The 27965-nt window shown below is 36.0% G+C and overlaps 1 protein-coding gene across 3 annotated transcripts in view; it reads right to left on the bottom strand.

Annotated features, from left to right (window-relative positions):
* The window catches only part of U2SURP (U2 snRNP associated SURP domain containing), a 44811-nt gene that overhangs the window by 4075 nt on the left and 12771 nt on the right, over positions 1–27965 (bottom strand). For 2 of the 3 annotated variants that reach the window (XM_051626357.1, XM_051626358.1), the window contains 19 exons: positions 27405–27472; positions 23706–23800; positions 23587–23622; positions 23404–23486; positions 22972–23137; positions 21617–21828; positions 20626–20669; positions 17262–17366; positions 16069–16135; positions 15813–15976; positions 15032–15194; positions 14441–14520; positions 13335–13422; positions 11994–12116; positions 10620–10776; positions 10144–10239; positions 9492–9558; positions 8334–8496; positions 1332–1442 (listed from right to left, as the gene is read on the bottom strand). In XM_051626357.1, coding sequence (XP_051482317.1) covers positions 1332–1442; positions 8334–8496; positions 9492–9558; positions 10144–10239; positions 10620–10776; positions 11994–12116; positions 13335–13422; positions 14441–14520; positions 15032–15194; positions 15813–15976; positions 16069–16135; positions 17262–17366; positions 20626–20669; positions 21617–21828; positions 22972–23137; positions 23404–23486; positions 23587–23622; positions 23706–23800; positions 27405–27472 — 2088 coding nt within the window. Of the gene's footprint in view, positions 1–1331; positions 1443–8333; positions 8497–9491; positions 9559–10143; positions 10240–10619; positions 10777–11993; positions 12117–13334; positions 13423–14440; positions 14521–15031; positions 15195–15812; positions 15977–16068; positions 16136–17261; positions 17367–20625; positions 20670–21616; positions 21829–22971; positions 23138–23403; positions 23487–23586; positions 23623–23705; positions 23801–27404; positions 27473–27965 lie in introns of those variants that run through there. The other variant, XM_051626359.1, reaches the window with a different exon arrangement.

The following is a 27965-nucleotide window of genomic DNA, read 5'->3' as shown; positions in this document are numbered from 1 at the left end:
TTGTGGGAAAAGCCATGAGAACCGCTGTTGTTATTATTATTGTTATTATTATCATAATCACTATTATTATTCAAACAAAGGTTATTATGGCATTAAAGCAAAATATAAAAGTTATTCCCTTAACAATGAGGTTGTTATTGTTTTAAAGAATGTCCATAATCATGAAATATTTCTTTACTAAACATTACCTTCATTATTGACAGTGAGAAAAGTAAGACAATGATTAAAAACCTAAAATATTGCAACGTGGTTGAACTAATTCAACACAAGCTATCTAACAGTTCTCAGGGTTACATTTTCTGTTTTTTTAAGCTACTGTCTCACTGAACATTCTGTGCTTACTTTATAAATACTTTCTTTCTCCAGTTACAGAAAGCACTGGCGAAGCAAAATGTTTTAGGATACAACAACATTTAAAAGGAAGGTTACTTATAAAAATTGTTAGAAGTTTAACTTCTAACATCAACCTCCAAATGTGTAAATCTCCTCCAGTGATCAGCTTTCTTAATTTTTACAAGTCTCTATCTTCAAGGCACTGTGCAAAATTATTTTAGTGAATTAGTCAGACACTGAGTACCAAATAATTCAAAGAAAAAGAGACAGACAAACCTGGTGCAAACTGCCTATTTCTACTTAGTTTTCAAAAAACTGCATGGGTACCTAACTTCATCACTCATCTGTCAGGCTGTGAAACGAGATTAGAAAAGCAACTACCACTTACTCTCTCACTGAACACATTGTCCAAATAGGTTACGTGTCCTTTCAAAGACTTCAGATCACATGACATCACATACATGATACTAATTTTTAAAGCCACTCTGACTTCATAGTCCAGAGAGGACTACTGAAAATGGAAACGGTACAGAATTATTCACTTTTGGGTGACAGTGTAAGCTGGAATTATGCAGGAAATCTTGGAGAATCAGAAGCATATATGATGCTTAAATACTATGCTTTCTCTTTCTTTGGAAGCCTTTAGCACAACAGTTCAGTTACTAAAAGCAAAATGAAAAGTCTGATGAACGTCTTCAAATGACAGCTCTCCCCTTCCTTTCCCACACCTAATGGTTTGCTTTATGTGGTAGGATCTTTTAGGTTTCAATGTATTCTAATGATACCCATGTGTACAGTGTGAAATACCACCTGATTTTGATAGAAAAGAGATTGCGTCTACCCTGCCAAAAGCACTTGAATTTAGAGACATGCAGTTTGACATTACAGTAGAATTTTAACAAGAACATACGTTGTTACACTTAATGCCACCTTACCTTTAATAAACTCAATAAATGCCTATCACAGAATCAGAGCCAAACATTAAGAATATTTCTTACCCTCTGGAGCAGCTTGTCTCTATAGTGTTCAACCTGTTCCTGAAAACTCTGGCCTGGTTTCTTGGGTCTTTTCCCAGACTCTAACTCATCCTGAAACTTCATCACCTTAAGCTGTGAAAATAATACTGACCATTAGGTTATTTGGCTTCTTATTATCCAGTTAGGCAGGTGGCTGAAAACAAAATTTCCATGATTTATAATCTGTATTCTTCATTCTCTCTATACAAGTTTGTGCACAAAAAGATACTAATTTTATTTAAATTGGATCAGAGCGACAAAACCGCATACTTGTCTGCAGGCACCTGCAGCTGTTTACAAGTTAAGAACTAAAAATAAAGGGATTTTTTCTGTATTCTACTAAATTCTATTCCCATCATTAGAACACGGAACCCTTGTATTTCTTAGATCATTATCTGGGTTTTTTTTTCTTTCAAAATGAGATCATTTACTGCAGGTGTCTTAATCTATTGTTTCATCTTCTCTTGTCTACTCCAAATTCTCCTTCAGAACTGCCTTTTTCACATTTAACCCTAAATACTAAAATCAAATTACTGACATAATTAAGACATAAAACAAATGCATCTCCTCTTGAAAGAAGCGATTTTTACTAACATACTACTCTTTCCTGTGCTATCAAACTTAGCAACAAAATTCAGCTCACTAGAGCTGCTAAATGCAACCCTAAATTTACAGCAATAATATCGCCAACTGAGTCACAAAGGAAAACAAATGTCAGAATTTTCCCATATAGATTTTTTTTTTTGTCTAGATACACTAAAACCTTTCCCCAAGTTGAATCACGTAATAAATCTTCACTCACATCTCTTATCAGTTGTCAATTCTTTATTCTTACTGATACGGCCTTTTACAAATAATCCTTCAATATTTTTTGGATGAGGTGTCATATCATTTTTGGGGGGAGGTTGGGAGGAGCTTGGTAATAAGTCACATTGTATTTGTCAGCTGTCTTCCCTATGTTTATGCTCTGACTCTCCTGTATTTCCTGTTTCAATACTGACCTGCACATCCATATATATATATACATATATATATATATATGAGTAGAATTTTCCAGTGCTTGAGGTTTCATTTTTAGCAAACACAAAATCGTTTTCTCTTTAGAAATATTTAACTCTTCCACACTGAAAATACACCAAAAAAAAGACTTTGCAGCTGTGCCCACTTTGGTTATCTGAAAGGATTCTTACTCTCTGGGTCCTCAAATCCCTAATATGAAGCATGCACAAAATCAAACCCTGAAGCTTTTTTCTATCCTCTCAGAAGCAGCAGGCCAGACTGAATACGAAAATACCATATATTCTGATCAGCCCCTCCAATTACTGACTGACCAGAAAGGAAAGGCATCACAAAAACAAACTAATCACAAGAAAAAATATGTTAAAGAACATAAAACCCAGGTAAGGACAACATTACTTTGAGCCGGATACCCTGCAGTTACAGAGCTTATGCCCACAATACATTTGTCATTTTAGACTAAAACACGATGGAGCTGACAAGATTTGATTTCTTTATGTTTTTAGCCAACAAAGCTGTGACACTCTGTTCAACTGTATTTTGAAAGCAAGCATAAGTCTATAGCCCAAAGTAACCAGAAATGAAGGAAAACCAGGAATCCAATCAACAGGCTTTACTTAACTTAATAAGCTAATCTGGATGTAAAGAAATCCTGAGCTTCTAGCGGCCTGTCTTACATGCATGTTACACAACTCACTGGTGGCACGACATTTAAAATGCTAAGAGGAACTATGTGCACGTAACCTTCAATAACTGGGCAGGGGGGAGGGAACCAAATAGTGGTCTTTAGAAGGTGCCTAAAGAAAGAGAGGAAAATTACAAAAAGCTCATACAAAACCCACTGACTCAACACCTCCTCAAACATCAACTGTGTTAAGACCATATGGTTTCCTGAGACAGCCGTGGTCTTTTACAGACCAATCACCAATGTTATCTCTCCCACGTACTTGCTGCATCTCCCTTTGAACCATGTAAACTGATTCCTTTTAGAAAGATGCTGTGGGTAGAGGAAATCAGCTATAGTATATCCCCTAGAAAAAGTGACTAAGTGTTACAAAATGCTGAGATGATATCAACAGCTAACTACAGGAAGATCATTCTCTTCCACCTTCTTTCTCCACTCCTGAACCCCAAGAAAAGGGTTCCTCCTCCACCCTGCCCTTGCAGCAGCTGCAGTGCTTGGCTGAGCCTTCCATAAGCCAGATAATTCCCTAATCCAGCAAAAGCTCACCTTTCACCTTCAATTTTTTTCTCCCTGCATTAGTGAGATGTATTGGCTCAGGGGAAGAACGAGCAGGTGCCAGATCTCACAGGTAGGATCAGGATATTCCCTTTCAGCAGAGGTGAGCAGTTAGACCAGATCAGCTCATCCTAGACCTTCATGTTTAGCAGCTTTTGCTACTTGCTCTAAACATCACCACTGTATCTTTTAAAAGAAAAGGAAGTACTTGGGTCCCAAAGTCCAGAAAATAATTATCTCAAGAATTCTCATGCTCAAAATTACTATATAAACTTAATAATTTGGTTATCTCCCTTCGCCATTCCACTATTCACAGCATATTGGCCATAGTGAACACTCTTCTTACTGATCTTTTCATGTAGAGCATATGATGCTAGTGTTATATATCCTTATGACTTTGGCTTAAACCTGCCTAAGCACCTAATTGAATCAACTGCTGTGTCTACGAAATTAGTATTACCTTTGTTTTGAAAAATGCAGTCTCCCACAGCAGAGTTTAGAGGTTTTCAGAGACTGCAGTGCTGAAGTGTCCAACAGCACTGGAGTTCCTGTGAGCAATTGCTACTAAATGCTCCAATGCAGGGATTGTGTTCGTCACTAATCGTAAGGAGGTATCTCTCCTAAATTCAAGGTAAACAGCCCCACAACATGCCTCTTGTCTACTGGTTCTCATCTTGAAAATTTCCCCCTCTCCGCTTAAACTCATTTGAGGAGAGTAAAAGATTCAGCCTTTCCTTCAAGTTGAGGCACTGACTACAGATTAATCAAGGAAGTTAGAGAAAGGGGTAACATCTTGCTGCCTCAGTTCAGGGAAACCACAGACTGACACAAACTGAAGCCCTGCTGCAGCACTTTGCATTTTGACACGAACAGCTGTGCCATGGACAACCTCTCTTGTTTACAATGAACCTATTTTCAAAAACTGTTCTTGGTTTTCTAATTTCCTGCTGGCACTGAGTCCATGCACAGTGGTCTTCAGAGGGCAAAAAAACTTTTTCGTAAGAGGTTACTCTGCACTTATACATCCGCAGAGCTTACACAACCAGGCTCAAACACTATTTATTTGAGATAAATTAGCTGCACACTAGATACTAGAATTAACTAGGAAGTTAATCACGAGATGCTTGAATTTCTGCTTGAGATATATTTTCACTCAAATCTAGGCTGATTACAGACTGGATAGCCATGCAAGCAGACCAAAATGTTTTGTTTTTTCCTTAAAATGGACTCGCCCCAACAATGGCTGCAACAAGTCCTAGGCTTTGCCAGAAGCAGAGCAAAATCTTTCTTTGAAAGCTTTGGAATATTCTGCAGCTACAATATTATCAACAACAGATAACAGTGATATTGATGTATACACGTGAAATACCTCTTTAGCCATTAACAGCTTTTGTGTTTTGGAAAATAGAAGTCGATTCAAAGATTTAAAATCCATCAGAATCTGCTGTATTAAGCTAGTATTAGCAGATCGAATCTGCTGCTATAAACTGCAAAACAAGCAAGAGCCAATTTGTCTCATCTGTTACTATGAAGCCACAATGAGTAAGATATTTGATAACTTTTTGCCATTTTGCAATGTAAACACCAAAGGGTTATATCATTCTAGTGATGATTACAACTCACAGATAGCTCCTATGAATCGATGAACACATACTCTGTGTAGTAAGCCAAGAAAGATCTAATACTAATACTAATCCAGAGAAAGAACTAATGGAAACTGTATGGAACTTGAAATTCTTGACAAAGGTACACAGGACCTTGACATTCAGAACAGGCCTCAGATACAATATACTCTTGTTGACCACGCTTAATCCTTACCCTGTGCTTTAGTCATTCCCCATTGGAGACTGAATACTACAACAAAGGAACTTTCGTTTTGCCTGGTACAGCAACTTTCATCAAGAAACAAGGATAGTATCACCCTTTGTGACATGCAGGAAAAATTTCTTTGGCTCTTAGTAAAAAAATAAATTGTACCTCTAATGTCATTATGTATTTTTAGGGGGAAAAAAATATCTCTTTACACAATGGGCATGGGGGTACTGACAGAGCACAGACACAGGATGGTATAACAGAATCCAACCCTGCATCTCCTGGAGCTCTGTGGTTTGTAGCAGAAAGGCTGAACCAGAAGACTCAAAACCATTATTCTTTTACCTCTGATTAGGCTAAAATAAAGGTGAGTAAAGGTAGCTACTTTGGAGGGCAAATCTGTTTCACCCTTTTGGAAGCCCTGATATGTCTGGATTGGTGAAAACCCTCCCTCCTGCTGCAGACAAAGCTTGCACTCTACTTTTTTTTTTTTTTCAGATGATTTTGCGCAGCAAGATGGAAACAGAAGCAAAGTACCTTAGAGAAAGGTCCAAGGTGGACAATGCTGCTTCATTTTGTGAGTTTTTTGCATGCTCTGAGGAAACAAGCTTAATGAACAATTTAAGCAACGTAAAGTTCCCATTGTTCTAACAGTTCACAGCACTGAGGTCTCCCTACAAAGAGGAATACACCTTCCTTTTATATGGGAAAAAGACACCATCAAGACCATTCTGAAATTTGAGTTTCAATGTAGAGCAAAGTGCCAATCTTTCCACACTTAAAAACACAGTAAAGAAATAACTGTTCTTCTGTGTTACAAAATAACCTCAGTTCTTACTAAGTTCTGGAAAGAATTTGCACTTCAGGAAGTTTAATAGGGGTATGGGGGAAGGAAAAGTAAAGGTTAATAACCTGTCTACTCTGATGGCAACCATCCGATGGCTGTGGCCAAAGTTTGTTTCTTACTGCACTTTCCCTCCCAGTTGACAAACTCAATTTACTAACTGTAAAGAGGGAGAATTATTGCTTGCATCCATGAATTTCCAAGAAACACGTGAAAAAATGTGTTTCAGCTTCCATAATACTCATTGTGTCAACTGCTGGAGAGTCAGACTTGGCTTTTTTTTCATGAAGATTTTACACAACATTCTAAAAATTGTATATTCAACAGCACAATTGCTAAAGCTGGTAATTGGGTGCTTTTTTCTCAGTTCCTCCCCTCAAATTTAATAATGGATATGTTCTTTGGCAGGGTCTGGGTACACACTAACAAGGAACTTTGACTGTGAATGATTTTAAGCAGGAGTACTTTCTTGTCAAAGACACTCAAGGAAAAATTTTAAAACTTCTACAATGTCTGAAATGTTCTGAAAAATAAAAAATTACAATCTTTTTCTGGTGATTCTAAAAGTCTGAAACTGATAATTTACTCTCCAGAAAGAATAAAGATGGGAACACGCACTTGAAAACTTCAAATAATCACCACCTAAATCTGTTACAGATGGGAAACACTGATGAGAGAATTTACAACACCTGTGCAGTGTAAAATTGATCATGGTTAAGTAAATCAATTCCTAATCTGTCTCCACAACTGCCAGGGTAACATCTATAAAACATACTCAATCTGAAAGAAACCCTTTCCATAACTACTACAATCATTAAAACAACAATATGAAAACTAGTTTCAGTTGTACTTTTGTTGGTCTGACATCCTATATTTTGCACAGAACTACTGCCACCATGAGTCAAGTCAGACATAATTCACATTTAGCTTTTCTCAGATTCAGAATTTACTCAGTGCAAATAGCTATTCATCATCAACTTTCAAATTCCTATGTAAAGCACATAGTTTGTTAATTTTAATTATCTGAATGATTAAACAGAAGTATAGTTGGGAGAAACAACAGTTGTGGCATTTTAAAATATTATTGTTTGTACATCTCAAAAGAATACTATGAGGCTTTGCTAATGCCTCATTTTAGCTAACTAGTACATTATAGCATCAACAGGCAGGCAGCCACCATCCCACCTTCAAAATATTACCCAAATTATGATCTGTCACTTGGAGACCCTACAACTGCAACAAATAGTTTAGCAGCTTATTATTATTTTAAAGAACTAAACAGAGAGTATAAGAATTTCAGTATGCCATGTATCATGGATTTTAATACTGAACACAAGTTGGAAAATCACATACAGTTTTAAACTTGTTTTTACATGGCACTGCATGACAGAAAAGCTACACTGCTAGACAGAGCTCATGCTAAATTCAAGTTCTAATTACCTTCTCAGACAAATCACAAGCTCAGAAGCCAGCACTAAGACATAAAGGATCTGTGCTCATCAACCTTAGCAGCTATACTAACACCTATGCTTGGAGAAAGGATAAAAGAACGAGTGACTCCTATAAACTTTTACTGAACTGCCCCTTTCCAGGACCACCTGATTTAGTTGCATCCTCTTCTTTGTTTGATGGCTGACACAGTGAAAATAGCAACTTTTAAATTTAAAAACACAAACACTTTAAGGCAAGAGACAGAGAGAACAAGAAAGGCATAGGACTAAGGTCACATTCAAAAGTCCCTCACATTTGCTAAGAGGAGGAAAATGTAGAGGAATCCAAACAATCTAAGGCTGTAAGTGATGCTGAAAAAGGACACTGAAAAAAGAAGGGCAAATCTCAACACGCAGTAAGCCCTGACTCAATTTTTCATTTTTTCCTGCATTATTTTGAAAATCAAAACAAGGCTGTAAACAAACATACCTTTATAAAAATACACCAGACTAAAAAAAAAAAAGCATATATAATAGGTTTGTAATTATTTCAGTAAAAATAACTCCCTGTTATATGCAGGGAACTCGGGGGGGCAGATTAGAATGGTACAGAAGGGTGGCACAAAACACCACATACTGACCTCTATCTCTCTGAGTTTGGCACGTTTTTCTTCACTCATTTCTGAGTATTTGACTGATGACTTGGATTCAGGCATTTCTTCTTTAATAGGATTGGAATACATGTGTTGTTCTTCTGACTTAGAACTCTGCGTGTCTTCCTCATCTTCACTTTCTTCTTCTTGACTTTACAGAAAACATACAAAATTTATATATATATATATATTTAAGACAATTATCTGTTACAAAATTTACTACCTCTTGTACTTAGTAACTGGTTAGTTATTAGTTTTGAAATGTTATGTAATATTATGTAAAAGTCCTGTAGCTACAAAACAATCTCCATCTTTGAGACAGATATCTTAATATTTTCATTTAATGAAATAATTCATATAAACAGAGTGCAGAAGGTTTCTTGACATTTACAATAATCAAAACCATACCTAAATCTGCCACAAAACTAGTCCTCTACCCTCAGCAGAATCTCTCAAGTGCTGTAATAGTGTTTTTCAGATATTTTTTCATAAAAGAACAACATCTACTACACTTTTGGTTTTTTTGGAGACAACCCCGAGACACAGCAGATACCCAAAGTTATATTCCCAGACTGGCCACTAGAGTGCTACAGCACTACGTGCAATGCAGTGAGATATTTAAAGCATTACTAACAGATGCTCTCAATCACTTGAAAGAATCAAGCAAAAGACTGCTCAAAAACAACAGATGGCGTGGAGACTCTTGGCATCCAAAGAAACATACACAGCAGAATAATATTCACTGTGTTTGTCTCAAAAACAAAAGGCAGAGGTTTAGACACATTCACAGATATCTGACATCACGATTGCCAAACCATAAAATGCTTACCATTTTTTACTATACTATTAAGTTATCAAATCAGAATCAACTTAAAGATTATGGTGATTAACTTTTTAAAAAATTGTAATTTGTTGTGTTAGGAAAAAAAATCATGGGGGCTGAAAGCATGCTGCACCAAAATCCTGATTTTACTCTTTTTTCTTATTGTTCTACTTTCAAAATTTAATTTTTCTTCTGCTCTTATAAGACATGCGTGTGTGTTTGTACCTATGTATGTATGTATCTATTTTATAGGGAATTCCACAGACATTCAAACCTAGAGGCAGAAAATTAGTATGTTTTCAGCAAAATGAAAAAGTATTTACTTTTGAATTTCCTCCTCCTCAGATTCTTCATGTTGGTCAAAAAGCTCCCACTTAGAAGTAGTAACAGCTAGAAGAGACAGTAAGGTAATTTTAACAACAGAAAAAGCTATCACAATCTGAAAATCAGTATTTGTAGATATAAAAAAAAATTACAATGTGATAAAATTTATCAGCATCTAGCACTTATTACAGACCTTCTATTTCATAGAAATACTCAAAACTGCACGTTATCAGAGTATTTACTATTTACAGAGCTCTTCACTGACATTGCATACCACGTTTCAGTAAATCCTTCAAAAGTAGTCAAGTATTTGTCAGTTTGTATAGTCTTATCTTCTAACCAAATACTCAGAAAGACTGCCAACCACATCTCAGATTTTTTTTTCAATATTTACTCTTAATGAACTGGAAATTATTTTTAGAGGATGGTAGGCTACTGAAGTAGAATAACAAAACCAGAATACGCTATTTTCTTCACTGAAGTTATGAACTGAAAAGAAGTTATGACTGAAAATCCTACTGTATCACTACATAAATCATATTAAAACTTTTAAATAGATCAGCTGAAAATAATAAAGAGATAGTAAGAAACCTTAAACTTCCAGTTTACTTAAGGAAGTGTTTTAGTTTAATATACACCCTAGAAATTAACCTTGAGCTTCCAGTTCTGATTCATCCACTGCTTCCCACTTTGAAGGGGCAACTTTGAATATGGGCTCATTCTTTTTTGAGTCTTCAGCTGTATCCACTGTTGGAGAAAGACACACAGGAAAATAATTTTCAAAGCTCTTCAAAAGTTTCAACAGAAAAAAATCATAGCATCACAGAATCCTAATAAAAAAATCAGATTTAAATACTGAAACTTATTATACCATTTTATTATTTGAAAAGAAATCAGGATTTGGAACCTTATGTGCACACCATTAGAAGACGGCTACTGTGTGTGTCTCTGAAGCAATTAAGCAGTTTTTAAACTAATCCTTTCCAGAACAAATTGAGATTAATCAATTCCACACTCCACAAAGCTACATGCCATGTCAATTCCTGACTGTACTTGTAAAAACTACTTGGGAAAAGAAATTATATGGTTTGAAGATTCAAATGGAAAGTAAAACTGAATCTTCATACAAGGAACTCCATCAAGATCGTCATCCAGTGATTTAATTGGGACTCCATCCAGATCATCAATAGGAGCAGCATCAATAGGAATTCCATCCACATCTTCTAGTGGAGCACCATCAAGCTCTTCCTCAATGGGAGCACCATCAAGATCATCTGGTACTTCCTGAAAGCAAACAATAAGTATTTCAAGAACAAACCTACCTTGCTTTTCCTTACTTCTCCAATAATTTATTTTTTTAATTGGTAGCATTAAAAATACCTTAACTCAAAAACCTCAACTTTAACAATTTTTGCTACCAAGTACAGCTGCTAACTGCAGAGAAAAAATACAATATCCTCCTATAAAAATATATATATGCAAGAGCTTGGAATTTGTCCACAATATACTGGAAGCTTTGCAATACCTTTATTCAGAAGAAGAGATATTAAGGTGAGGTTTAGCTCAAAATGAGCCCTTTACAAGTCAGAGAAATTATACTACATTACACCTACACATTCTAATTTGTTAGGTGCACATGCAGGTTCACCCTGCTCTACTGCAAACCTTCCAATTACACTGTAGGACTTACTCCCACATCCACTCAGTAACAGGCATGTTTCCACCAAGTTATGAAATAAACTTAGCCTTAAATGTACATCTATTTATTAGTGCCCACTGTCTTAATTCTCTTAAATAATATTTATATGTACCTGTAAACAGATCAGTACAGATTCACTTAGTGACAATGGGATTTTAGAAATTTATAGCATACAGCTTCAAAATATTGAATAATAATTTACACCTCTCACTATGCAATAACTAAAACTCACTACATACCCTGTTTAAAGTAACTTCAATTAAAAAAATAATGCTATAGATAACTAGAAAGTTAGCAACTTACTGCTCTAATACAACACAGCAAAGATCAAAGTGTAAATGTATCACAACCTTCCTCTGAAACAAAGAAAGCTCAGATGGCTCTATTACATCCACGTGTGACACTCACACAAGAAGAAATTGGGTGATTCAGGGAACCAGATGCCAAGTTATTTAGAACACTCAGAAATTATAACTAATGCCTGGAATTCTAACTCAAAATTCACCAACAGATACTACAGAGTATTTCCTGTACAAAGGCAATAGCTGTCATTCTGTTTTAGTCTTTGCTGTGAAACAGTTTCACAATATAACTCCACCACAGCACCTAATCTACAATCAACAAATGCAGCAACAGATTAAACAGCATTTGCATCTGACAATATCTGTTACGCCTGTGTTTAAGAGCAAGGGGTCCAAGGAAAAAAGGTTTATTCACCCTAAAAGAGATATCAAAATAATCCTTGCCAGCCCTGTTTTATATTCACACATTTTTCTTCACCATTACTGCCAAGGTCACTTACCTCTGTTTCTTTGTCTTCCATGATATTTACAAGCCCCAAGAAAATATTCTGTAGTTTGATGAGAAATGGCTCAGGATAGATTGCCCAGTCTTCCCATGCTCGGAAGCAAGTCATCACCCGTTGCTACAAACAGTAGGAAAAAAATGCTAATAAATTTCCATTATGAAATGTAAAGTGATTGGAAATACACCACAGAGAACTACTACTGTAGAGAGCTAAGTAGATCCATACTGCCATATACTACAATGATACCATGTTAGGCAAGACTAGGAATTGTACCAAACTATGCACAGAGGAACTATATTTTTTAAATTGCACATGACTTTCATTTTTCCTTTAAATTCCTGATCCATCATCAATTTCAGCTGCTTACAGTCCCTATCCCAACAGTAAATTTTGTTCTGTTCAGATGTTCAAAGCAGGTTTGTCTACTACATTTAACAGAAGATATCTTTCCCTTTGAAAAATAAAATAAAAAATTAACACTGGCTTATTAATATTATTAAACTGAAGTTATGTCTTACTTTCATCTTTTTGTAGAAGAAAATTATCTTTGAAATTATGGGCTTCAGCTCAAACTTGTCACATTAAATGTATCTGGAGATGCAAGTATTTAAAAAAAAAAAAAATCTAATGCCTGTCTTTACCATATAATTTAATAAATAGTTTTAAAACAGGAGATAGCCAAAATTGATTCTCAATCTAGAGTGAAGGTAGGATAACCAGGGTAGAGATCTTAATACAGAAAAACTAACTATGCTGTAAAGCTTTGTATTTAAAGTTTCTGATTTAGAGAAATAAATAAACAAAAGAACCATAGAGGCATACTTAAAACAGAAGGAAAAGCTAGACTGGACATGAGAAATGGTGAAAAGCAGAGCACTTTATCTCAAAAATCACTTTCAACTACCCATGGTCAGACTACTTATCAGACCTCAAAACATAAAGCCTAGCTATCACAGAAGTGTTAAAAACTAACTTCAGGCTGTTAAGTCCAGCAGTTTCTTTCCACACTGAGCAGTTCAAATTTATTTCTGAAACTGAAATACAAGGGGTGTAGAAATAATCAAAAAGCTGGAAGGCTTTGTTTGCAATTCGAGTACCAGATAGATACTCTCTCAACTCTACAATTATGTACCTACTGGTATGCTTGTTAGAAGCTAATTTTCTTGCTTAATTTCAAGACTAACTTTGCAAAAGAGAAAACTTAATATAAGAAATTAAAAAAAGCTTAATTAGGAAGCTTCAGGTTCAAACCACCTATCACAGTATGCAACCTCTTGTGCAGGAACATCTATTTATTTGACTTCTATGTCATGTAAATAACAATGAAATACATACCTTGAAATTTTCAGACTGTAAATGGCCTTGTATTGTACGGTAAGTAGCATTGAGATCAGAGAATATCTGACATAATTTTGTTTCAAAACTAGAATTAAACATATACATTTCTTTAGTTAAACTTTGTAAGATATGTCTTCTGGACATACATAATTCATGAAAATACCTGGGACACAGGACTCAAAAGCACAAGGTTCTGATCCCTATAGCAGCCATGAACCGAACTATAAAGCAAATATGATTACTATATATTAAATCACCTTGGACAACAACAGAACTGTGAAGGGAGATCTTCACATCTGCTGCAGTCTCTCTATATAGCCTGGAAGGACTGGAGGAGGATAAAAGGAGTTTTACAACCACACATACTATGAAATAATTGTCTCAAAATCAAATTTGTATTTTTAAAAAGTTCTTAGTTATGTGTCTATTCTAATTTACTCAGTGAGGCCCACAGCTGCCTGGCTTCCCTTAGGCTTCTCTCAATGTGCAAAAAATAAACTAGTACAGCAAACACACACTGCAACAAGAAACATGACTTGCAATCACTATAGTTTTGTAACACACTGAATACTCTCCATCATGCTACCATAACACTAGAAAATCCAGGAAGCAGACACAATCAAATATCCAAATAGGACAACGGTACTCTACCTTGGGACCTTTTTCTTAAATTCTGCTCAGTGTCTTAGAAACAAAGAACATGTTCCCCATACAAGTTCTCCAAACTTCATGGAGAATTAATAAACACCTCCTAATAAAAAGAATTCTACTTCAAAAATTTACTTCTTTGCATGGGCTATATCTAAATACTATCTACAGGCTCTCTTTCTGTAACAAGGCACAATTTATTCTCACCTCTATGAGGATCAATGCAAGTGGCCCCTTGTATAAGGCACATGTACTTCTCACATTACAAAGCAACCAGAAGCACTAACATGTTACACATTTTTATGCAAAGGAGACACAAATATCAACAGTGTGGTAACAGTATCCTCATAGAAAAGTGTTAATTTCTCTACAACTTTTATCCAGAGATGTACAGAACTGAATATGAGGATTTTTTTTTTTTTTAAATCATCGATCACCTAAAATACTATACTTACAATTTTCTATAGTAGGAAGCGTTGGCAACTTTAGCTGAAGAGTTGTATAATACATCTGACACTAGATACAATCTTGCAATCTACAATAAAGAAGGTTCAAATTAAGGTAACTGTAGAGTTTAAATTATCCTGAAAACATAAGCATTCTTCCATAAAGAATACAAGACAGTTTAAACTATCTAGAAGTATCCGATTAGAACTAGTGTAACACAGCCATACTATTAGTAAACATGCTAAGAAACAACTTCTCCCTTGTTATGCTACAGGGTACTAGCCACTGCAACATGGTATTACACAGTATCACAAAGGACAGATTGTGGCATTCCATTTGTATTTCCTTCTTTGAACAGACTATTCTGCTGTTTTCAACTTCACAGTAAGGCAAAATATTATTTACAAGCAGGTTCAGAAAGCATAAAAATATGTAACAAAATCCCACAGGAATAAAAACATACTTAAATTCAAGCTCATGTTTTAACACAAACCCTCAATGCTACCTGAAACTTATGAAATAATGCTTGTAAATTATATGCATGTGTTGTTAAGTAAGCTCTTCCCCCCAAAATAAAAGAACACATAAAAGCTCCACACCTTCTTCGGAAGGGGAGTCTTCAGAATGGACAAAGATTCTGTGATGCAGTCCACAATTTCTTCAGCAGCTTCTGCATTATTTAGGCAGAAAACCATTGCATCACCTATATCATTCTTCCGAGGTGTTAATCCACGCAGAATTTCTTCTAACTTGTCCCTCTGTCTGAAATATCAAGAATTTTAATACTTTCAATATAAAATTAATGGTACTTGGAGGAATTTCCATTTAATGATTCGTTTTATTTTTAATAGCAAAATTAAGAAAATAATGTATATATTTCCCCTGCCATCGCCATCCCCACCACGCTTACAATTCACAGCAAGGAACTCTGAATATCTGTCTTCCTGCTTATTAACAACCACTCCATATTTTAATTTCTGATGGACAGCATCAATAAGTTTATAATAACTGCTTAGCTCATGAGATCGGAACAATGTTGAAGAAAGGGGTAGTATACCCCCATAAGCACATACAAACAGAAAATGGGGAAAAACTCTCATCTTCCCAATCTCCTTCAAAGAAAGGGATAACAACAATGGATTGAAAGGAATCTGTGTTCAATGATGACAAACCTAACCAAATTCAGAATGTATTTAGCAACAAAAGTCATCAAAAAAGACTAACCAAAAAGCACTGATGTTAAGAGAGTTTCTAAGTAACTTTATGACAAGCATGGCAACATTTTAGGGATAGCATATTGTAACAACAAAAAACACAACAGGAAAAAAACCAAGGAGATTTGCAGTTAAAACAGCACAATAAATAGATGGAAGTTCATACTCCTCCTTAAGTGCACCCTTCTTGTTCGGTTCCTCCACAAATGCTTCTGTTTCTTGCTCTTCTGACATCCCATGCAAGTATGGATTCAGTGGTGGTGGCCTCCAAAATGATCCATTTTTGAACATACGGAAATCTTCTGTCCTCCACTTGGTTGGAGCATCTCCCTATAAAGAAAACAAAACAAATTATTTTTATTTTGGTATTATTTTATTTCATTATGCTTCAAATTATGAATTGTCACTAAAACTCTACTTGCCTGAAGAATTGAATAAAGCTTCCACCTATAATAAACGTGGGCTGGAGTCTGGTTTTCAAATAAAAACCTAAACCAACAAGCAAAGAAAAGATATAAAACAAGTTACACATTATTTAACCAAAGCAAATTCAAAATAATAATTCAGTAATAAAAAAATATAACCAAACCCTGTCCAGAACCACACATCAGCAACTGAGTGAACTCACGATAGCTAAAATCATGTACGCCTACAGAATGTGCAGAGCAAGTGCTACTACTCCAAGCACACAAATATGCAATCTGCAAAGCAGAGTGGAGAATTCCACAAAGGCACAGCATTTCTCAGAAGTTAAAAGCAGAACAAGCAAAGTCAGAAAGACTGTGCAGCCTCACAGCAAAGCAGAAGAATAGTAAGTGCAAAGAGTCACTACCAGAGCAACTGCAACCGCAAGAGGATTGAATACTAAATTACTTTAAGTTCTCCATCAGTTAATTATCAGAACATTTACAAGATCAGAAAAAACTAAAAGCCCCTTATGGGCTGGTCATTTTGACCTGCATATTTTCTAAATTTGTCTATGAAAATAAAAATGAAACACTTCAACCTTACTGCAAATGAAACACTTGTAAAAGGTCATGCAGTATTTCCCTGAAAAAGTTTTTCAGAGATTGCATTTCACCAGAAATTTGAATTTGGTCCTTTTTTTATTTCATTCATGACAGGAGCTGTGAATTCTGAAAACTTTATTATGTCAACTAAAGTTTAATCCTATTTGTATTAATATCAAAGAAAAATCACTCCCAGCTAAGGGTGAGAAATCAGGCTCCAGGAAGACTGGACATTGGGTTAGTCTGTCTGGTTTGAGTGGAAGTTTTTTCCTTTTTTTTACTTTATTCTTTGAATTCCTCTGAAAAGTAGGCATTAAATGTAACTTTTTTTTTTTTTTTACTATTTGTTTTATATAGGTACAAATGTATTTTTTAGTTTGTACGTAGTGTTTTATTTATATGTACATATTAGTATCAACTGGAATAGAAGTACATTCTTCTTTAGAAAAAGATGGCATAAGCATTTGTACAATTTCTAAGACTTAAATCTGCACATATAGCTAGACGTAGTAAAAACAACCCCTCTTAGTATTTCAGAAATTCAAAATACTAGCAACTGTGAAAACAGTTAGTGCCATTTCCAACTGAAACAAAGTAATAAGCACCTGAACATTGGATTGTTGATTTCTCGGTTCATGATCATGGCTTCAAACATGGGCCCTTCCCGTACCACAAACTCTATCATTCGATGTATCAAAGCGAGCAAATTCCTACAACAACAACACAGTTAAAGAAAAATTGATTCAGACCTAACACTATATAATTCTACACTCCACCTAAGATACTACAACTGTGCAGGAGATTATTTTGCTGTATTGTTAAGAAAATCATATACAAGATAAGGTAACATGGAACATACTATAGCCTTGCATCATAGACACTGGCATTCTAAAATACAAACATGCCTAAGAGTGGTGGAGTAAGAATTTAAGAGACCTCTTTCCTGAATTTCCATTAGGCTAAGCCTACAACCATCTCTTGCTTAATAAGTAGCTTAATAGTCTTTATGCATAAAAATGGGCAACTGAACACCAAAGTACAAGTAACTATCCAAAACTAAGCCCTCATCTAAATTGCTCAGAACTAAGATGAAAGCGCTAGATAAAGCTCTACAGAAGAACAAGCAGCTGAACATTATGCTCAAAAGTAAACACATACACTTTAGAATATTCAATAGAAATCACATTCAGCTTTCAAACTATTCAAGTATGAAAAGAAAAGGAAATAGCCTTCTTGATGCCAAACAGGGCAATGGATATACAAAATTTAGATCTCTTTTTGAGCAAAACTCAATTTGTCACATAGAACAAAACTGTGCATCATTTCACGTCAGACCATCAAATATTTCCTCCCTCATATACCCAAGTGAACCAAATCACAATTTAAAAAAAAAATGTTGAAATATCTGTATTTATTTCGTTTGGCACTACATGCTGAGACAAGAAGTAGATGTGAAGTGCACATTTCTCAATCCACATCTGAAAATGCAGAGCCACTTATAAACATGCTACCAGGAGATGGGACATACAAGCTTTATAAGGAATAGAAACCTTCAGTTTTCAAACTTCTGGGATTTTTTGGTAACAGGATGTTGAATTTTCAAATATAGATTATCTACATATATCAAAAGCTTCACAGCACATGTGCTCTGAATGTGATGCAAACAAAAAAAAAATACAGATTTTTACTTTTTTTATTTTCTTAGATGTAACAAATGGGTATTGGTTCTTTACACGTATTTCATTAGATTTCCTTTTAGCAATTTTCAGAATTCTTAGAATTCATAAATTGTTACAGTGAAAAGCTGCAGAATTTTCCATTACTTCTTAGTAATGAGGTGCTTATTTTCTACCACGTGTATTCAAAGTTTTGCCACAGATATAATACACTAGATGAAAAAAAATTCAGCTTAGAAATAGAAAACCTGCTTCTGCCATGTGCAAACTTAGCAAATGCTCTGTTTTATACCAGCTAGCATTAAATCTACTTTTGCTTCAGATATTACATAAAAAACCCAAACAGCTACCTACAGCTCAATTTTCCTGTCCATTTGCGTTTTTATTATCCCAGAAATGTTGTAAAGAGGACACAGTCTTAGTAATTTTGTTGCCATTTTATTTAAAGTAGTATTCTGAAAGTCTAAATAGCAAGACTGATCTTGTTATATGAACTGTATTTGAAAACATCAGTAACAAAAAATGTACAATTAGCTATCAAGCCTCTGAGCTATTAGGCCGTGAGTTTATTTTAAGGCAAGTTCAATGCAACCATTTCTGTCTTCCTGCAGAACAACACCATTGCTTTTCATCTGATTTTTCTTTCATCAAGTACAATAAAGTTGCATAAGAGCAGCTTATGCTTGAACAAGGACATCTGCTTTGGAAAGACCTCAGATGCATTAAAAAAAGCTTCTGTATATTCTGTATCTGAAAGAGGCTGTTAATGCATTCTGTTATATAAGAAATGACTACTTGAAAGTGAATTTCTCAGAAAAAAACTTAATTATGTATATTCAATATTTTCAGTTTAGTAAATACCAAGATGCAAGAGATATTAAAAACCAGTATTGAAAATTTTCAAACAAGAGAGAATAATTAGATGTATTATGCCACTGCAGTTGAAATTTCTGCATGATGCAATGCAGTGTATAATAGTCTTAGCAGTTGAAATTAGCAGCTTTAAATGTCAACAGGAACAAAAAAAGAAAGTATTTTCAAATACAATTCAATTAACAGGAGCTTTTCTTATCATAGGACCTTTCAAAATGCTACAGTAAATAAAATGGAAACATTTTTCTCTGAAAGCTAATTACTCTTAAGCACTGTACAGTTTTCCAAGTCCTTGCTCTACTACTCAATGTTTCTCCAATCATGATGCCTCCTGGTCACCCTGACTATTCATGTCAGTACAAAAATTGTACTGTCCTAAAATTTCATAAAAAATATTAGTGCATTTGAGCATCTAATGAGAAGTATGTTCATACTCTACTGTAACTAGCTTTAAAAATCTCTTTTGTCCCTCCCCACACACGCGAAAAAAAAGAAAAAAAGGACTTTGTGACAATTAAAACAGTGTAGTAAAAAAAGATGATAGCTTTAAGTGTATTAATTTAAATTTTCACTTAGCTTAAGTTGGCCAACAAAAAAAAGTTTTTCAGTTATAATAAAAACCACAGTTATTGGAGCCGATCGTACCAATGTCTGGTCAAAAACTGTATACTTTCCCAATCCATCCCATGATGTTTTCCTGGTCCCCCGCTGCCGCAGACAGTTCAGCTGGTGTTGCTCACCAAGGCCAATGTCAAAGAGAATTTGGTAATCTTTTGTGCTTATTTAGTTTTAAAACAGTGTTGTGTTCCTGTGTTTGGGAAAAGGTTTTAGCTTAACTGAGCAAGAGTTTACCTAGACTACTGTGAAGGTAGGAGCACTGATGGGGACCAAAATGTAAAAATACCCTTGCAATACAGAACTACCTTTTTCAATGACCAAAATTATTACCTGTTGCACATAAAAACAAAACAAAACAAAACAAACCCACAGAAATAAAAGCTGGTTTTCAACTGAATCAGTTGCCCAATTAAAACAAAAACAAAAAAAGGAAACAAAAAACACTACACTGGAGACAGCTGCATCCCAGCTAAGAAATACTCAGACATCTATGTCAGGACTTAAACGGCACCTCTAAGACAAGCCATTTCATCCCAGGGTTCACTCACAAAATTGCCCTGCAACTACTTCTAGTGCTCAGATTCAATGCAAAAGATAATTACTTAAGTCCATCCTCATTAAAAAGAGTTATTAAGATAAGGATAATAAAGACTGTAAAACACATACATTTCTCTCAAGTTTGATGAAAGAACCATTGCTCAGTCAAGCCATTACCTTTTCCTCAGCATCACCATTTTTCTTTAAAATTCCGAAGGGGAAATTTTCTATATTTAGATCAGTAATAATAAAGAAAAACATGTACCTTTCTGTTGGGATAACCACTTTGACTATGGCTTGCGACAGAGTCTGTATATGAAGTCACATCAGATAATAAACATAGAATATGTGAGTATTGTTAACAAGTAACAAGCAAAAATATACATATGCAATGAAAATACTACACAACTATCACAAGTTTTGCAGGCAATCTCTGCTGTGAAGTTATAACTAAGCAATTACACAAAATGCAAATGGTTGTGTCAGTGAACCATAAAGGTTCACTAATTGCAAAGTATCAGAACATTCCTGTCAGAATGTACATTGATGTACACTAAATAGGTACTACGCTGAATATAATTAAGAAAGGAGTTTTTAAATTTATGAAAAGATTCTAAACTATTTGACTTGGATCAAAGTTGGTATTACTTTATTCCCAAGTCTTACAAATAATAGTCCTAACATTTAAGTGTCATTCAAAGAAATCAACAAATTCTTACAAATGTAAATCAAGTTCGTTTGTGATTACAAGATACTTACCCTTTTAATCAGCTAATATTCCAGAAAAAAAGTTTGAAAACTGACTCCATAATTTCCATAAAATACTTACTGAATGTCCAGATTAATTACCTTCTACACAAAATACATCAACTCCCCTAGTGTAAAAATAATGCTACCCAAATTAAAATGTAGTATTTTCTCTACAGAAAACAATTTAGATACTGCAATTTGGCAGCCAGCAAAAGGGGGGGACGTAGGAGAAAAAAATCCAGGGAGCCTGGAGGGGGAAAAACAATAGCGAGATAAAAAGCAGCACTAAAATAAATCAAGACCCAATAGACTGTACCCTAACACAGACATGAAATAGAGCTTCAGGAATTAAGGAGGTTCCCTTGGGCTACAGCAGGGAGCCAGTGAGTTTGTACACTAAGTGCTACCAAAGTCAGCCTGAACATTCCAAATCTATGAAGCCACTGAAATACTGGCACAGATGTAGCATTTAACAATGAGATATGGCCCAGGGTGCTGTAAGTTACCTTCTCAAAATCTTCCTTGTTTTTCGGTGGTGGTAACATTGGAGCATTAGGATTCTTCAGTCTCTCCCTAGGCTGGGCATTAAAAGGCAGTCCTGATGGAGGAGGTGGAAGGGTATGCTCCATCATGGAAGGCGGGATGTATATTGGATGTGGTGGTATAGGTACAGCTTTGCCCCAGCCTAGCTTCATTTCAAACGACATTATCATCTTGCCTGAAAATGTGAAAGTAACAGAAAACAAAACAAAAACACCATTCTGTTATAAACTGCTTTGGCATCACTCAAGATGTCTCTATGCCAGTGCAGCACATAGGTCTGCCTACCCTGGTTTACTTATTGCTTACATTGTTGCTTAGTGTATCACATTATGTGCAAATGAAAGCCTGTTACATGAAACAATTAATTAACCATTTTGTCTTCCCCCAATATACATTTTTCAGAAGACTACAGTACACAATTACTTGAATTGTTGAGGAGAAAAAAAAATTTTCAACGTTTGATATTCAGCACATCACAATGAACAGAGTAACTTTTAAATCATATTATTTCTATATTTCAATTCTTCACAATGTTTTGTAACAAAAAAATTTCAAATTATGCTGTTCAAAACAAAATGTAATAGCCAATTAGACCAGCTACATACTTACTGCAAGCCTACTTATTAATGGTCCAAGCAAAGGACCATTTCAAGTAAGCTATGCAAGGGCAACCTTTAATTTTCTATTCTTTTTGCCAAGCATGCTGATTTTATTCTCAGGCTCTTCCTAGACAGCAAGGATATAGGTTTTTTTCATCACCTAAGATAGTTTCTTTCAGTTTTTCAAATAAAAGATAGACAAGCTAGTTCAAATGCAAAATTGAATGTCTGGTGTAATAAAGTTACCTCCTCAGTATCAGGAATGTAGTCGTTATTCAGAAGAATCTAATACTTAAATCACCAATTATTGATTATATATCCTTTGCACTAGTTAAACTTATTCACAAAAAAATTGCTGGTAAACTACAAGTAATAGATTCCTGATTCTCAAACACTACCTCCCGCTAGCATCTTCAAAACAGTCACAAATGTTACACCTTTACCACAGTCAAACACTACCTCCCGCTAGCATCTTCAAAACAGTCACAAATGTTACACCTTTATCACAGCAAAGCCATGTGTATTCTCAGCCCTTGTATAGGCTATAGTTTGATGACATTCAGCTGCCAGTGTAAACTAAAATCCCTGCCAGGGTGTTATCTACTGGAGTTCCAGCATATCTATCACTACTCAGACAAAACAACTTGAAGATATGCTTATAATTACTCCTCAATATTCCTACAAAGATAGTTACAATCCAAACTGAGAAATCTGCTTACCATTTAAATTCTTTAATGCTCTTTCAGCATCTCTCCTGTTCATAAAGGCAACAAAGCCACAGTTTCTTTCTCTTGCTCTTTCTTCATCAGTTCTTGGCCACATAATTTTAACACTTGCTAATGGTCCAAAGCGTCCAAATTCCTGACATAACATCTCTTCATTCATCTACATTGTAAAAGGTAAAAATTAGTATCTTGTTACTGTATTCCTGAGATGCTCATTCATATTATTGTCTCAATACAGTCTAAACATTAAGTTTGGCAGCATGAGATACAGAGTATTTATTTAAATGAATACAGCTTCTAATCACCGACTGTACCTGGTCTGTACATATGTGTATGGTTTAAAATAGAGGGGAAATTGTCACTTAAAAAATTCAGCAGGGCCCAAATATGCCAACACTGCACTTTGTTCCTTGGCTCTAAACTTACTTGAGGATTAATGTTCCCAAGATACAAATTTGTTGTGCTTGGATCTCCAACATCATGTGACCCTGGTGCATAATCATCCAGTACTACAATGATGGAGGAAAAAAAACAGAAAAAAGAGGTCATAATCCTTGCCATGCCTCTAAGTGACAACATTATATTGAATGAGAAAAGAATCTATATTACCACCAGATGATCTGTTTCTTCTTGAAGGAGCGTCCACTGAACAAATACAAGAAAAAAATATATAATTCAATCTACAAATGCTGTAGCCCGAGCAAACATAAAAAATAACATCTACTTACTTGAACGACGTTGGCCATCTGAATCTGACTGAGGTGGTTCAAAACGACTCAATCTACCTTTTGTTTTATGTCTTTCATCACGTTCCTCTTGTATTCTACAAAACAAGTTTAACATAAGTAGCAATACCTTTTTGAGGTTTTTAATCTCAAATTTTCAATTAACTTCGGAAATACGAGATTTTTTAATATTAAACAATGGGCTTGCTAAAAATTTCAAATTGCCGGTATGTTCAAATTTCTGTTTAATCAACTGGAATGTATCTACCAGAATTATTCCAGCTACATTCCTTCTCATTCATACTGTGTTTTAATCAGAAACAGAAATCCACTTGGTTTGCAATGTGGATTACAAGTTCAGAATTAAGAACTGGGCTCCAAAAAAGTGACCCAAATTCCAGCTGCCAGAGATCTACTGGCCATTTAGATGACTCTTCAAGATGCACAAAACTCCAAGGTGTATTTCTCCTCCTACCTTTTCTAAGCCTTATTCATGTAGACTGTCAACTTTTAGGGTGACAGACACCCCATATGACCATTTCCAGAACATACAGGAGCTTGTTTCAGTTTACACCTCTGAGAATAGTGCTCACACAAATAACTGTTCTGTTCTTTGTAGTTTGGCCTTAAATCCTTGTACAAATATACTGTGCAACAGGAATACAAGGCTGTCAATTCAATTTGTTTACATCAGATGAGCAGACAGCAGGTGATGCTCAGACCCCAATCACAAGAGCCATTTCACAGAATCATAGAACACCAGGTTGGAAGCAACTTCTAGGATCATCTAGTCCAACCTTCCTAGGATGGAACAGTATTTAGATGATGTGACCAGCACCCTGTTGAGTTGAGTCTTGGAAGTGTCCAGTGCTGAGGAACCCACCACTTCCCTGGGAAGATTATTCCAGCGTTTGATTGTTCATATAGTGAAAAATTTTCTTCTGGATCTCCCCAAGAGTAACCTGCACTCATTAGCCCTCATCTTTTCCATTTGATTCCTTGTCAAAAGGGAGTCTCCATCTTCTCAGTGTCCACCCTGTAAGTACTGGAACATAGCAATAAGGTCTTTCAAAGCCTTCATCTACCTGGTTTTGTGCAAGGCATTTGACACTGTCCCACACAACATCCTGGTCTCCAAACTGCCAAGACATGGATTTGACAGATGGATCACTCGGTGGATAAGTGATTGGCTGGATGGCTGCACCTAGAGAGTTGTGGTCAATGGCTCAGTGTCCCAGTGGAGGCAGGTGACAAGTGGTGTTCCTCAGGGGTCAGTGTTGGGACCAGTGCTCTTTAACATCTTTGTTGGAGACACGGATAGTGGGATTGAGAGTATCCTCAGCAAGTCTGTTGACCATACCAAGCTGTGTGGAGTAGCTGACACCCTAGAGGGAAGGGATGCCATCCAGAGGGACCCTGACAGGCTGGAGAGGTGAGCCAATGCCAATCTCATGAAGTTCAACAAGGCCAAGTTCAAGGTCCTGCACCCGGGTTGGCACAAACCCAGGCATAAATACAGACTGGGGGGAGAATGGCTGGAGAGCAGTCCTAAGGAGAAGGACTTGGGGGTGGTAGCAGAAGAGAAGCTCGACATGAGCCACCAGTGTGCGCTGGAGCCCAAAGAGCAACTGCATCCTGGGCTGCATCAAAAGAAGTGTGGCCAGCAGGGCCAGAGAAGTGATTCTGCCCCTCTGTTCTGGTGAGACCACATCTGGAATACTGTGTACAGCTCTGGACCCCTCAGCACAACAAAGATATGGAGCTGTTGGAGAGGGTCCAGAGAAGGGCCATAAAGATGATCAAAAGGGCTGGAGCACCTCTGCTATGAAGACAGGCTGAGAGAGTTGGGGTGTTCAGTCTGGGGAAGAGAAGGCTCCAGGGAGACCTTATAGAGGCCTTCCAGTACATTAAAGGGCTACAGGAAAGCTGGAGAGAGGCTTTTCACCAGAAGAGGACACTGAGAGGACAAAGGGTAATGGTTTTAACCTGAAAGGGGGGATATTTAGGTTAGACATCAGGAAGAAAGTCTTCACCATGAGGGTAGTAAGGCACTGGAACAGGTTGCCTACGGAGGTTGTGGAATCCTCCTTTCTAGAGATGTTTAAGGCCAGGTTGGAGGAGGCTTTGTACAGCCTGGTCTAGTATGAGGTGTCCCTGCTCATAGCATGGAGGTTGAAACCCAATGATCTTTAAAGGTTCCTTCCAATCTTAACTATTCTATGACTCTTTTCTCCAGGCTGAAAAAAAAACAGTTCTCTCGTACAGCAGTCTTTCCTGTCCTTTGGTCATCTCTGTGGCCCTTCTCTGGACCCTCTCCAGCCTGTCCACATCTTTTTTGTATAGTGGGGACCAGAACTGAACACACTGTTCCGGGTATGGCCTGACAAGCACTGAGTAGAGTGGGCTGAAGATTTCTTTAGCTTTGCTGGTGATGCCGTTGTTGATACAACCCTGCATCTGGCTGGCTTTCTTTTTTATGGATCTATAATGCAGTGCCTACTGTTTTCTAATGCATACAGATTATTGTGTTTTCCATCTCTAACATTAGGGCAAATATACATGACTTAGTTACACTCAACTCATGTGCTGCTCTTTCTGTTGTAAGACACATTCAAATGTGAAAGTATCTGCTTCTTGAAGCATTATTCTGTTTGGTTTTAGAACTATGCAAGCTGAAGTACATCTCTGAACTTGAATTACAAGTCTTATTCCGGCACTAATACAAAAGCTAGATACAGTTTGAGAGACACTGACAAAATTTCTTAGTCTTCTTCAGTCTGGAACACATTTCAAATTGCTACCAACCATTGTTACACCACCACTGAGAGAAAGGTCAACACCAAAAACCTGAACATCCTCACCCATTACAGCACCTACTTGTCTTGCTATATCTTCACTAACTTTAATAATGCATGAGATGACATTAACAAGTGTTCTCATTTACAAGCTCACACTTGCTAATTTACAATGGAACTGCATCTCAGGTTCCACTTGTGAATAATATATTGACAGCAGCTGTCAAAGAAACAAACCTGGCTTTCAATTTTTTACCTAGGTGGATGGCCGATTGATTCACTCATCAAAGCTTCTTTTCACACCTAACTGATCCAAAAATCATTTTTGGTAGCTTTGGAAACACAGTCAGCCAGTCACTTCCTGGGATCTCTAAAATACTTCATACATTTATATGTAATTTTTTTAGTTAATTGCTCTGCATATTCTTCTGCTTAGGAAGGCAGTACCAAACTGTTTCAAAGATCACAAACATCTCTGACATGCAAAGAAATCCACTCATTTCAAAAAAGATTTAAGGCAGCATACTGGGCTTTTCTGGTTTGTTTTTTGATGATTCTGTAGCTTCTGGTCCATGCTAGATTTCAAAACAGAAGTCCTCTTCAGCAACAGCAATAAACACTTCCTATCACAAATCAGCATAAGAAAGGGCAGAAGTCTCAAGGAACACCAGAGAACTAATCAGATGGCAACTGGTTATCCACACAAATCAGACACCTATACCCAGCATCTAACATCACGGGCTTGCACTCTGTTTAAGGAGTCATACCACTTCACAAACATTTGGGGAAAAACAAAAAAACCTACTCTGGGAAACAGCTCAGCAAGAATGATCCTAAATATTGACTATAAAAACAAGGTTAAAACGTTCCATCTCCTTTATTTACAGTAAAAACTAGTCAAACTTACTGCTTCAATTCTTCTTTAAAAAGTTCCAAATTACTCTTTTTCTTCTCCTTCTCTCCTTTCTTCAAAGGCTGAAATTAAAGATATATCAGCCAACATTTCAGAAGACGAAACAAAAATAAAATAAAATAAAATGTATATAACAAAATTTTAGATAATTTCCATGCATATTTTACCCACAGCTTTCAAAACAAGTCAACTACAGGAGAAAAAAAAAAAAAAAATCAAACAAAACCAAAATGAAAAAAAAACCCAGACTTGAAAACATTAAGACTGAGCACTATCAAACACAAAGCTAGAAAAAAACCCACAATAAGAGCTTAAACTAAACTTTGTTACTTCTCCTTACAATGCAGCATGTGTGATCACTCTCTCTACAACATACAAATTTCAACTATCTGTGATGTATTTTGTCAGTTTGTTCCACTTACAAGCTGACTACAGCCCTAGCAAACCTTCATGTACTAATTTAACTGACGTGTGTACATATATATGTAAATTATTTTACATATATTTTTTCAGCTATTTTATCCAGACAAACATTCTATGTGAATGCAATTTCCT

Source organism: Apus apus, chromosome 8, assembly GCF_020740795.1.
Source record: "Apus apus isolate bApuApu2 chromosome 8, bApuApu2.pri.cur, whole genome shotgun sequence".
Lineage (NCBI taxonomy): Eukaryota > Metazoa > Chordata > Aves > Apodiformes > Apodidae > Apus > Apus apus.
The sequence above is the reverse complement of the archived record's forward strand: the minus strand, read 5'-3'. Positions and strand labels throughout refer to the sequence as shown.